Here is a 13,150-nt window from a genome sequence, read left to right as displayed (position 1 = left end):
ACCTGTGTAGCGATCGCTGGCGAGTTTTTTCCGTAGAGTTTGTCTGTCGAGCAACAGAGTTGCAGCTATATATTCACCGGGTAAGTATATTCAAAAATTTATTTTAAAATTAAAATATCATTTTTCATAATTCTCACCATCCTTTACATTCAGATCTTCCCGGACAGTTCCATCCTGTTCGTAATACTAGGTATGCAGTTAATTCTAATCATGAGGCTTAGTACTATACAGTACTCTAGAATTTTATTCCAACTGTGACCAAGTTGTGGAATGATCTTCCTAATTGAGTAGTTGAATCAGTAGATCTTCAAAAGTTCAAACTTGCAGCATATGTTTTTATGTTGAACAGGCTTACATAAGTCCTTTTATAGTTTATATATCAAATATCTGTTTTAAGGTTGGTAATGTTTTTGAAATATTTTATTTCAATTTTTCATTACTTATATCGATTATTTATTTCCTTATTTCCTTTCCTCACTGGGCTATTTTTCCCTGTCAGAACTCATGGGCTTATAGTATTTAGCTTTACCAACTAGGGTTGTAGCTTGGCTAGTAATAATAACTATAATAATAATAATAATAATAATAATAATAATAATAATAATAATAATGATAATAATGAGGATAGCTGAAATTCAGAATTAAGTGACATCATTGCTACTGTTTTCTTGTATGCATAAAAGTGATTTGTTCCGGCAGTATATACAAACCTTACGCTCTCTACATGGGAGTATTATTTCGGTGCTAGCTGAAAACCAGCCGTTAAAGCTTTTGTGAAGTGTAAGTACCCTCCACTAGTTAATGGAGGGTGGTAGCAGGGGTAGACTTACTACCCTGTTCACACAAACACTTGTAAACAACCGTCACTTTTTAGTTCCGCTTAGTGGAATACAGACATTGTGATATAATGAATTACAAATAACTAGTCTAAAGGCAAAAAAAAAAAATCCTTATTCTTTTTCCGGTGCGACTTCTCATGAGATCCTTAAGTATGCAGGTTTTTCCCAGCAATGAAGGATGCCGTTGGGACACTTTCATGTTGGCAGAGGAGATAGATACTCACGGTGTCTGCCCTGTGTGTAAAGGTCACTCTTGCACACAGGAATCTCCTTGTCAAGTACTGTATGTCGAGAGTGGTCGGTCTCTCATTGATCGAGGTTTAGTAGGTGACGGAAGAAGAAGGCGAAGAGGGATCCTTCATCCTTGAGGTCAGCCTCGAAGGGGAAAAATCCTCGCCATCAATCTCTGTCGACTTGACCTCTCAATGATGACTCTGCTCATTCAACTTGCTCTGGGAATTGGATGAGTACGGGTGGTGCTCATGTGACGTGGGCCTCCATTGTTTCCTCTTAGCGAAGTAGCATTGGCTGCCGTCATAAGGGAGTCTCTCTCTCACGAAGCAGTTCGTCTACTGTGGCCATCCTTGGGGTTAACGGGTTCCCCTTACAAGGAAAGGTTGCAGGACGTCTTGCATAGGCATAGGCATGCAATGGTAGCAGACATCTTTCCCGGGGATTGATTACGATTTTCCGCTTGAAGACTCCATAGGTCAAGGACTAAATCTCGCATGTGCTCGGCTGTCCTAACTTCAGCTTCTGCTTGGCCAGACGTTCGCTCTGCTTTGTCGGGCAGGCGGGTACAGTTGCTGACAAACACTCCCAGGAGTGACTAGTTGAGGGATCCCTTGTGGGTGAACCCGGCGACAAACTTCGACTACAGTACGTCCTAAGGGCGGTTCATGGAGTAGATTTTCTGGCTGAGTTTGCTCTTCCGGAAGGGAGACCGAGTGACTTGCCTAGAGGTCCGCTTCCAGGTCTTGGACAACCTTCCCTTACGAGGGTGAGTCGTTCTCCACCAGGTGTTGGGTAGTCTTTCCTTCCGAGGGAAGGCTTTCCTTCACCTGGTTGCGAGGAGATTTGCCGTCAGAGGCAAAAGTGGTTGATCGTCCCTCCTGTCCACAGGAGAGATGGTCTTCTCCTGAGTAGTTTCCCTCCGGGGTTTCCACTGAAGGGCTTTGGAATCATCCATGCCCTGCTCTAGTCCATCAGAGCACAACTTTTCAGAGCTGTATGATGATGGTTGGAGGCTATTGCTTGCGATCATTCTCCCTCGTCGTCGTGTCCGTAGGGAACAGCGTAGGGCTAAGCAAGACCAAGGTCTCATGAGCTTGCGCCTTAGTTTTTCTCCTCGCAAGGGAGAACATTCTTTGATGTCTGTGCCCAAGGACTCAGCAACCACCTGTCCTTCATATCCCGTAGAGGAAAGGAAGACACCGGGCCCTTCTCCTCTTGTTCACAAGGCGAACTGGAGAGTTTCCCTCCGTGACACGCTAGTGAGTTGGCGTGTTGAAAAACTTCTAGCAGGCAGGTCTCGCGTGGTGTTGCACACCCTACCACCTAATGAGGTAGGTGGACAAGCTCATCTGCTTGAAGAAGGAGTGCGTGCTACCTCTGCTACGCGCATTGCTCTCTTTGGCAAGTCTTCCTATCTGGATTCACGTGCAAGAAACATCGTCCAAAGCAAAGGCCAGTTCTACCCTACTGGCATGCGCCGCAGCACGCAGATAGATGAGTGCACACAGGTAGACTGCATCTTGCCTATGCAAACTGAGGAGGAGCGCTCAAACGTGCCTCATCAACTGTCACCTTGCTATCGCTCTCCTTATAGTCAGTCTACTTTGCAAGAGGAATAGTGATTTCCCCTGCAAATAAGGGTAGTTTTCCCTTCACAAGCTGATCGTTCGGAAAGACATGTTGATGGCGCTCACTTCCATAGTGAAGATGAGCAGGACGGACATGAGCTGACATCTTCTCAACCCCTGCCTCTCCTTGGCACTCCACATAAGCCAAGGAAGCAGGTGCATAGGGGTCAATCGAGAACGATGCCCTTCTCGAAAGATGTCCCTTGCTTTCTGGACCTTTCTGAAGCAGGCAGTCTCTTGACCAACCATGTGTTCCCCGCAAGTTCCTTCTCCGGGTGTTCCTATCATCCTGCTAGAGTCATCCAAGGGGAATGACTGCCCATCTGATCCCAGACGCAGTAGCGAGGCTACACAGCCACCACCTATCACCCCCAATTCTCAGCCTGAAGACCAAGATACTTACCAGCCAGTACCTGGTCTTGGAGAGGCTGGAGTTAATTCCAATTGTGCCACAGAGGAGGAAAAGGAATCAGAGGGTAAACACTACCCCTGAGTGATTGAGGTCTCCAAGGAAGATCACTCTCACAGACAACTATAGGCTTTCGCCTTTAGAGTTGATGCGACCTGAATCTTCTACAAAGGTGGCAAATGTTCCTCCTGCTCCCTATTAAGGAACAAGACTCAAAAAGTTAGAAGAGATGGAGAGTTCTTTCTTTCTCGAGGACTTTAACAACCATTCACGAGAAAGGAAGGACATCAAGACATTACCTAAGAATTGGCGTTCTATGAATGAGTGTCATTCTTAAATGAAACGTTGTGCGGCTTCAACATCTGTTTCCGTAAGACTGGAGGACAACGATCTTCGTGCAAGGGCTCAGTCCTCTCCTAATAAGAACTCTAACAATGACCTCGACCCTCCCCAGGCTGCTCTGGGTGTTACCTCGGAGGAGGGAGAACCTTATACGACAGCTCGTAGCATTCCAGCAGAGTGCTGCCGGCTTCCCCAGCCCCAAGATCTCGTCCCTAGAAGAGGTGTAGGCAGACCACCTCTTTCTGCTAGTCCTGTCCTGCATAAGGAAGGTCAACAGTATAGGGAAGCCTGATCAGGTCCCAGCGAAAGGCAAGGACACATTCCTTGACCTCTTCTGCAATACGCCGAGACCCACCAAAACATTGAGGGAAATGAAGGAGGCAAAGAAGAGGGCTTACGCCCAAGTGTCAGAAACCTCGGCCCCTCTAATCTGTTGTTACTTCCGTCTCTGTAAGTCCAGCAAAGGAAGTAATACGAGATAGTAGAGGATGATCCATCTCCTCTACTATTAGATCCAGCAATCTTGGCTCTATCGCATAACTCTTCTTTGGCCAAACTGGCAACCTTGCCTGTACACTTCTTCTTTGGGAGACGTCACCAACATGGAAAGGGTTGCAAGTTGTTCCTTGCAATCAGTTTCATGGTTGGATTACTGGTTGGGACGGTAGGTTATTTTGTGAAGAAGGAAGACCTCTCCATCCTTCAGAGGAAGGAAGCATTGTAGGCCTTCCTACTCTTGGGGTGTAAGATTTTCGAGTTTCTAACCAAGAACATCGTCAACCAGTGGATCAAATGGGTTTTCAGGTGCCACAATAAGGTACTCTTAAAATTCCAGTGGCAGGTACCGAAGAGGGAAGTGATGTCCCTTTGGATGATCCTTCCCTATTTAAGGTGTAGGATACCGAGGCGGTTGCCAAGAGATGAAGGAAGGCAAGCCAGGACTCCTTCCTCTATAGGTATGAGATCTCATGATCCCACTCTTCAGTACCTTCATCACAGAGATCTTCTTGGGATAAGGCTCACGGGTCGAAGAAGAGCTCCCAGACGAAGTAGGCAGTGCAGACTGAAGCCCTCAGACAGCCCTTTCGACCTAGGTGCTTGAGGAGAGGCAAAGGATGTACTAGAAGTAGACGAGGATGATCCCGCTAGAGATGGCGTTCCTCTAACCAATCCACCGGTAGTCAAATGCCTGAAGAGCAGATGGCAGAGATGGATGCTCCACAGAGGCGAGGAATGGTCGGTTTCCATACTAATAGAGGGATGCATTGTCCCATTCACCAGCTCTCACCCTCCTCTGACCCTCCATCCGACCATGTCAGATTCCTGCACGGGCTAGGGAAGGATGCTTTCCAAGAGGTCCCATAATGGTTTCCAGGTTTCTACAGTCCCTTATATCTTACAGAAAAAGTGTCGTGAGGCTGGAAACCAGTCATCAATCTCTCGACCTTGACCGAGGTTGTGCATCAGACCTCGTTCAAGATGGAGAAGACACAGATGGTGAGACAGGCCGTCAGATCACAGGACTTCATGATTTTGTTAGACCTTAAGAATGAATACAGTATGTCTAGATCCTCATGCATCCATCCTCAAAGAAGTACCTAAGATTCACATTAGAAGGAAAGATATACCAGTTCAAGGTGCTGTGTTTCGACCTATCCAGAGATTTGAATGGTAGCCATCCTTTATGGGGCGATGATTTGGTAAATGCAAGGGATAACATTATTATATCAGTTGTGGAGAATGATGATGTAGGACTCCTTAATACTTGAAAGCCCATGCGCTTTCATGTTGAGACAGGTACCTTGTAATGCAATTGCCTGTCAATCACAGGCTATAATTACCTTCTGGATTTTGATTGGAGGACATTAGATGATTGGTATACTAGTGATCATTCACCAATCATTATAAACACCAATAATGGTCCACCTTTACATAGATCGCCACAATGGAATCATGACAAGGTGGATTGAGATAGATTTCGTGAGCTAAGCAAAATTGAAGGGAATGCAGAACAGTTTGAAAGTGTTGATGATGCCATAGACTTACTGAATGGAACTCTTCATACAGCAGGAGTCTATTCAATTCCCCAAAAACAGGGTTATTCAAATGGCGACCAGTCCCTTGATGGTCTTCAGAACTAACTGCCCTGCGCAGAGCCCCAAGAAGATCTTTAACTTGATTGCACAGATATCGCACTGAGGAGAATCTAATTATATGCAAGAAATGTAGAGCACATTTCCTTTGTGCAATGAAAGAAGCTAGGCGCCAGTCTTGGGTATCTTCTGTTTACTCAGTCAACAGTAGAACACCACCATCTTCTGTGTGGAGGAAAGTGAAAAAGATAGTAGGCAAATTTATCCCCTGCCCACCACCAGTGTTGAAGGTGAATGGTCAGTTTGTGACTGGAGCAAATGAGGATAGCACTGCCCGGGCTGATGATTTCTCAAATGCATGATGCAAGTGTTGAGTAGCTCCTGGTCACCAGTATAGGAGCTGTGAAGATCAGAAAATTTTAAATTTTGTATCAGGAAAGTAAGACTCTTACATTGCTCTCATTACTGAAAGAAAATTTGATTCCTCACTTGCTAGGGGTAAGGGGAGGCGGCATTGATAGTAGCTACCCCTCTCGCTCAAACAACTGTGACTGTAATTCATTTTACTTTTGGTTTGGGAAGAGAGATGTTTTCTTTTTCCTCTTTCCAGCTGACCGACCTTTTGACTTTTTAATCTTATGTTTTTCTTTTTTAAAGTATATATGAAAATATTCTTTGTTTTTATATATATTTTAATCTTTTTTTTTTTTTTTTTACTGTGAATGTTGATTTTTATGTAACAGCGTAGTGCGGCAGATTTTCATGGGCAGAGAACCTTCCTTTACGACCATCTTCCCTTGGACAACGGACATCCTGTAGGTGGAGGTCTTCAGAGTGACTCAATTGCAGCTGCAGGGGAGTTATCATCGTTTGGATACTCCTCCTTTTGGATATTAACGTTGCCCTCCCCCTCACGTGTTCTTAGGGGGAATCTGCTTGCGGCCTTCACAGAGGACGCCTTTGGTCTTGCTTTTTCTCTCAGACAACGCCACTCACTTTACATGGGCGGCCGGTAGATCCTCTGCGGGTTAGGTTGTGCTTCCCAATGGTTTTCTTTATTAATTAGGTGAAATAATAACTGCTTTTAATTTAAATTTTCAGCTTCGAATCTTCTCTCCTTGGGACGATGGTCCTACGGCCCTCTTTTGCCGGCGGAGGATGCACATGCTCTTTTGCTTTTGGTGAAGAGACGTCTGTTCGGCTTCTCGCCAACCGCCGATCCCCAACTAGTCGTTTTCTCATCGCCAACTCTCTGAATGACTGCTTGTTCTTTCGCTGATCACCAATAGGCAGCTTACCAATTTCCGATTGTTAGCTCGCCGATTGCTAGTTTGCCAATCACTAACTCACCAATATTCAAACCTTACTGCTGTTTTTCAGCTCACCGATTGTCAATCTGCATCTCCCCGAGCGTCCTCTTACGTCTCCTCTTGGTGATCGCCTGCCTACAGCACTCCGGCTGCCAGCTCACAGCTAGACCATTTGATAGCTTGCCTTCCACCAGCTTGCCTATTTTACAGCTTCCCTATCATCAGCTTGCTGATCGCCAGCCTAACCTGCTAGCTCACTGATTGTAAGCTCAACGATCGCCAATGGCAAGCTTAGCAACCGCCGGTTGCCGATCGCCTGCTCATTTTTTCGCCGATTGTCGATCTCCAGCTTGCTGATTGCCGATCGCCAATAGGAAGCTTGCCGATCGCCAATCACCAGCTAACTAGCCTGCCAATCTCTAATCATCAGCTCAACAATCGCCGACTCACTGATCATCGAACCATACTGCTGTTCCTCAGCTCACTAACTGTCTATTGACAGCTCGCTATGTACCGTTTCAGATCTCTGCTCGCTTAGCGATCACCAACCACCAATCGCCATGCCAATCGCCTGCTCGCGGGTTGCCAGTTTGCTGTTTGCTATCTCGCCAATCACTGATTTAATGGCTAGACGATCTCCAGCTTCTTACTGATCACATCGATCACCAATCATCGTTAGGCAACTCATTGTTTGCCGTCTTGCCGTGCAACAGCTTTCCATTTGTCAACTTGACGTTCGCCTACTTGCCGTTCGCTGCTCACTAGCTCGTGTTCTTGGCTAAGCTAGCTCAAGGTCTTCTTCTCTCCTCTCTTGGGCTTACGCTACTTCTTTAGCCCTCCAACTTTTGGGAGCCTAACCCATCACTCTTCATCAACACAAACAGGGTTTCTTCGGTTCCCGAAGTTTTCATCACCTTCTAACTTCGAAAAACCCAGTCATGTTGCCAGGTTTCTTCATCAAATCTGACATGTTTGGGGACGTTCATCCCTCATGAACATACGTTCTTCACCTTCACTTTGTTCCTTCTACAAAAGAAGGCAGATCCCTTAAATCTGTTCCTCCCCCTACATTGGGAGGTACAACCCCAAGGGGGTTACCACACCACCTCATTATTGTGTTAGAAGGTTGAATTCAATGCTGTCTAACGTGACCGCTATGGCAAATTAGTTGCTAGAATTCCAGTGGACTCTGGGATGGATCCCCAAGAAGAACACCAGAGGTTGCCAGCATCTTGTATTCTCCCGATATTCGTTGGCCTATACGCCCTCAGACCTTTGTGTGAGCACATTCAGCACCCATCTAAAAAATCCTTGCCCAAAGAAATGTATTTGCCCAACCCTTCATGAGACTCGGCCTTGCTCGTGAACTCGGACAATGACTCTCATCCGTAACCAGAACTCTCCCTTCAACCCAAGTTATTCAAGAAGATCTTCCTCTCATCCCAGAGCAAGGTTTTTCCAGTAATGGTAAAACCCCTCCTACAAACTTGAAATACTCCACTCATGTTTTCGCCAAGCACAGAGAGTCCACATCCCGCAAGAGATACTCTCTTGCAGTCTTTATTTATCCTAGCAATTAGAACATCTAGTCTCATGAGAAGATGTGGTTCATCAAGATACGACCGTGATTCTTCGGTCACATCTTACAGAAGTCTCCAGCTTAGCCTCTCCTCGTGGAATGAGTTTGATATTCAAACCCTGTCATACGAGGGGAAGACTTGTGATCATTCAAACAGTTACTTTACTTTACTTACTTTAAGGGATGCTTATCTGATCCTGTACACCAGGGGAAACCCTACTCTCTACAGTACCTCCACGGTCATTTTATGATGTTGATTTCAGGAGCATTCAACATTTCACAATGCCTATTGCTCGCTTACTGTTAGGTCATCACTATCGAAACACAGAATAAGAAAGTCTTCAGTTTCCTCTTTTAAGCCTTAATATGTTCAATTATTCAGATGTCTCATAGGAGCCTATTGTATAGTCTCGGGGCCGCATATTTAAAGGCTCTAGAGCCTACCATAGATATGTATCTTGGTTCTAATAGTTTGTAACCATCTGTAACTGTTCTCGGGTCAGGACAATTTGTTGGCTGCACAAGATGTAACAATTCTTTTAGATATTTTGGACGACTGGTTCTGATAGCTTGGTGGTTATTGTACATATTTTAGACTAAATTCTTGCTATAAATGGCAGCCAATGTGGATCAATTAGTATTAGGAGTGATCCTTTCTTTAGTTGGGACACATTTATGGATCTTGTTCCTCTGTTTATTATGTTTTGTAATTTTGTAAGTTGCACTTTTGGTAGATTTTAGTAGATGAAGTTACAGTAGTCAATTCTGGTAATTACACAGTCTATCACAAGTTTCTGTACGGAATAATCATCAAGGTACATTTTTAGAAAAGCAATATTTGTTAGAAGATAACCAGCAGTTTTTACTACATTATTTATTTCGGCATTGGAGGACAAGTTCCAGTCAAGAAATACACCTAGGTCATGAACTTTACTAGATATCGGCGCTGAGTCATTATTTTGTTTATTTGAATATCACCCAAACTTCTCACAGTGGTTTTCTTTCAAACACAATGAACTCAGATTTGTTCCCATTTAATTTTAGTTGTTTAATTGTCATCCATTCTCGTAACACTATCAAAGATTTGGTTTAGAGTTTTAGTAGTGTCGTCTATATCATTTATGGAGAAGTAAAATTGCGTGTCACCTGAAAATAGTTTGAACTTCACACCATGCCTTTGTAGTATTTTTGATAGACCTATAGTATAGATGCAGAATAAGTTAGGGCCAAGTACACTTCCCTGAGGCACCCCCCTGTTTAAAGGTTCATATGGTGACTAAAAGTTTCCAATTTGCACACAGTAATTTCTACCAACCAAGTAGTCTTTTAGGTATCCAAAAGCTTTGTCTTTAACACTGATGGACCGTAGATCATTTAGTAGCAGTTCATGCTCAACTGTATCAAAAGCAGCATGAAGATTGAGTAATATTAGAATACCACATTTATTTTCATCCATCATATAAAGCATATTTACAACAGAACAGATGGCTGTCTCCGTAGAGTATAGTTTTTTGCAAGCAGATAGGTTGTCTGGCAAAGCTTCTATTACTTCTAAGTGACTGACTAGTTGTTCAAAAATTATGTATTCTAGCACTTTTGAAATAAAGAATAGATTCGAAATAGGTCTATATGAGCTTAATTCCTGGTAATCCAGAGCACTTTTCAGAACCGGCGTAACTATAGCCATTTTTTTTAGATTCGGGAGATTTTCATTCATTATCGCTTGCATTTGCTATTCTCATAATTATTTTGGCTAGACTAGAAAAGTTCCCTTCTAGAGTTAATTCATATACTGGCATAGGATCAATTGCGCAGTTGGTTTTTTTTTTTTTTTTTTGCTCTCTTGATAATCCTGGTGATATCGTCTTGTGTTATGCTGTTAAATCTCAATAATTTGATCTGTGCATTTGACGTTGAATATTCACGAATGACCTCGTTATGTTTTCAATTTTGTTTTTAAAGAATAATAGAAAACTATTCACTAGATCTTGGTAACTGTACCCATCAGGTAACTTCTTTTTGTTTACATTTCTCATTGTACCATTTAGGAGATGATATAACTTATTTATGTCTGTTGCTGCGTCGCGGATCTTTCTCTTATAGTATTTATGTTTTTTCCTTCTTAGTAGGTAGTTGTATTGGTGTATTGCAGTTTTGTATTCTACCTATGTACTTTCAGTTTTTAACTGATTCTACTTTCTTTCTTTACGTCTTTTTCCCTCTTTTTCACCAAATTCTATCTGTCAGACCAAAAAGATTGTTTTTTAAGTTATAGACTTTTCCATCAGTGGATTCATTGTATCATATTCACTTGTACTCACTGTATAAGGGCCTGTAAGGCAGTTAACACACACAGCTCCTTACAAACGTTGGTTAGGATGGTCACAGGGAATGTTAATAGCATCATTTATTTTATTTGTAACCTCTTCAATAAATACAGTAGGAGAAAAATTTGATTTCTGTCTAAAGTTTATTTTCTTTACTACTGTATGTTTCTGTAGAGATAGACTAAACGTAATAAGTTTGTGCACTGGGAAGATGGTACATTTCTCTTCAACTTTTATATCAGATACAATTTCATTTATTCCATCACTCAAAACTAGGTCCAACGTTTGCCCAGTTAAAGTGAATGTACAGCCGACGTTATTCACCAATTGATATGATTCTAATTACTCGCTAAATGCCAAAGCATCAAGATTTGATGCATCATCCATCCAAAGATTGAAGTCTCCACAAAAAAATAATTTATTTTTCTCCATGAAAATCCTCTCAGTGAGTGCACTGAATTCTTCAAAGAAGATTCTAGTATTCATTCCTGCAGTTTTGTAGACTTTTACAATGGATTTTTTTCTGTTTCTTTTGTGTAAAGTTTATATATATATATATATATATATATATATATATATATATATATATATATATATATATATATATATATATATATATATATATATATACACACACACAAAGCTAGTTACACTAGTTCTGTTTAACATTTTGTGATTTGAGCAACCTTTGTGAGTAAAAGAATTTAGACACCACTCACCAGACTTACCCTCTCTGAATGTAAAAGAAGGCGTGTATGTGTGTGGGGGGGGGGATCATTTCAGTGATCTTAGCCTTGTCAAAGTTATTCAACCATGTTTCAGATAATGCTAGTTTTTGCAAGTATTTCTCTTTTATCAATTCTCGAATTTGAATAGTTTTATTACCAACATATTGTATATTTACATAGCCACAGTTTATAACATCCTTAGTATCCATGATCAGTATTTTCTGTTTTTCTTTTCAATTCCAAGTCAAAAGTTTTGCAATTTCTTGAATTTACTCTGTGATTGTTTGGTTTGTTTAACTTTGTGCAGTTAATACACTTTGGATTTGCGAGTTGCTCTCCTTGGTGGAATGTTTTTTCTGAACATTTTCTGCATACTTTATTATCAATTTTAAACTTGCAATCTTTTTCAAGTTGTCCATACCTCTGATAGTGGTAGCAGGTTATCACATGGCACCTTTCAAATATGTCATAAGTACCTCATCACAACATAACTTTGTCACCATTATCTTGAATAACCTTTCTAACTTCAGGATCACATTTCAACATATGGTGGTTAGTCTCACCTGCAGCCTTTTTCTTCAGTACCATGCTTATGTTTTGTTCTATGTTTTGGATTTAGTCCAGGTAAGGATTCCTTTGAATGAAGGGTTTTACTACTACATCTTTATCATTGTCGTCGTCGGCGACCACTCGTGTCCGAGTATTGGGTTCTGTCGTTAGCCATCAGCCTCCTATCTGTGGGGTGGGTGCTTATGTCTGATGTGGCTGTTAAGTCCTAGTCTGTGGTGGAAGAGTCGCGGACAGTGTTCACAAGGGAGGGTAGGTGGTGGGCGGGGCTGTTCTAATCGCTCTCTCCTCCTTCTCCTAGCCTCCTCATTTTGTCTCCTCCTCTCCTCGAAGTCCACGGTGCCATGGTGTACTGTACTCCTCCAGGTTTTCTGTCCCTGACTGTTTCTTCCCATGAGGAAGGATCGATGTCAGTTAGAGCCAGGGTGCGCTTTAGTTGATCTTTATAGCGCATTTTCGGGGCTCCTCGTGGTCTGGTGCCCTGGGTCAGTTCTCCGTGGAATATTTTCTTTGGGAGCCTAGATGGATCCATCCTATGCACGTGTCCTATCCAGCGGAGGCGGTGGTGGATGATGGGGCCTCCACGCTGGTCAGCGAGGCACGTTCTAAGACTTCAATGTTGGTGGTGTGGCTCTCCCAGGGGATTTTCAAGATCTGCCTCAGTTTCATTTGTTGGAAGCGTTCTAGGTTTTTAATATCGTTTTTATATAGCGTCCATGTTTCACATGCATACAGGAGCGTGGAGAGGACTACTGCCCTGAACACCATTATTTTGGTGGTTATTGTCAGTGCGTGGTTGTTAAATACGCGGCAGTTGAGTCGGCCAAAGGCGGAGTGGGCTGCCCTGATCCTGTTCTCCACGTCCTTTTTGCTTGTGGGAGTTGATGTTAGGATGCTCCCTAGGTAGGAGAACTGGTCCACCTGTTCTAACGGTTGGTCATTCACTGTGGTATTGAAGTTGGGGAGCATCAGTCCTGGTGGATGTTGGACGAGGGTCTTGGTTTTGTCTGAGTTGACTTGCATCCCAAAACGTTCGTAGGCAGAGTTGTATGCATCAGCTAACGACTGCAGGTCCTCTGCCGTCTGACCTGGGG

At 42.9% G+C, this 13,150-nt stretch overlaps 2 protein-coding genes across 2 annotated transcripts in view; one reads left to right on the top strand and one right to left on the bottom strand.

The window, feature by feature from the left end:
* The window catches only part of LOC137618895 (uncharacterized), a 70,732-nt gene that overhangs the window by 43,584 nt on the left and 13,998 nt on the right, over nt 1-13,150 (top strand). The gene's annotated exons all lie outside the window — the stretch shown is intronic.
* On the bottom strand, nt 9,711-12,077 carry LOC137618896 (uncharacterized). Its single transcript, XM_068349097.1, has 2 exons — nt 12,053-12,077; nt 9,711-10,027 (listed from the first exon to the last, which is right to left on the bottom strand). The coding sequence occupies exons 1-2, from the start codon at nt 12,075-12,077 to the stop codon at nt 9,711-9,713; spliced, it is 342 nt and encodes a 113-aa protein (XP_068205198.1).

The sequence above is a fragment of the Palaemon carinicauda genome, chromosome 25 (assembly GCF_036898095.1).
Source record: "Palaemon carinicauda isolate YSFRI2023 chromosome 25, ASM3689809v2, whole genome shotgun sequence".
NCBI classification, from domain to species: domain Eukaryota; kingdom Metazoa; phylum Arthropoda; class Malacostraca; order Decapoda; family Palaemonidae; genus Palaemon; species Palaemon carinicauda.
The sequence above is the reverse complement of the archived record's forward strand: the minus strand, read 5'-3'. Positions and strand labels throughout refer to the sequence as shown.

Excerpts from the sequence above, each read along its gene's own strand:
- LOC137618896 (XM_068349097.1), bottom strand. The coding sequence starts at position 12,077 with ATGGTACTGAAGAAAAAGGCTGCAG. Across the intron at positions 10,028-12,052 it reads ACTGAAGAAAAAGGCTGCAG|TGCTAGAATACATAATTTTT; the intron begins GTGAGACTAACC and ends TTATTTCAAAAG.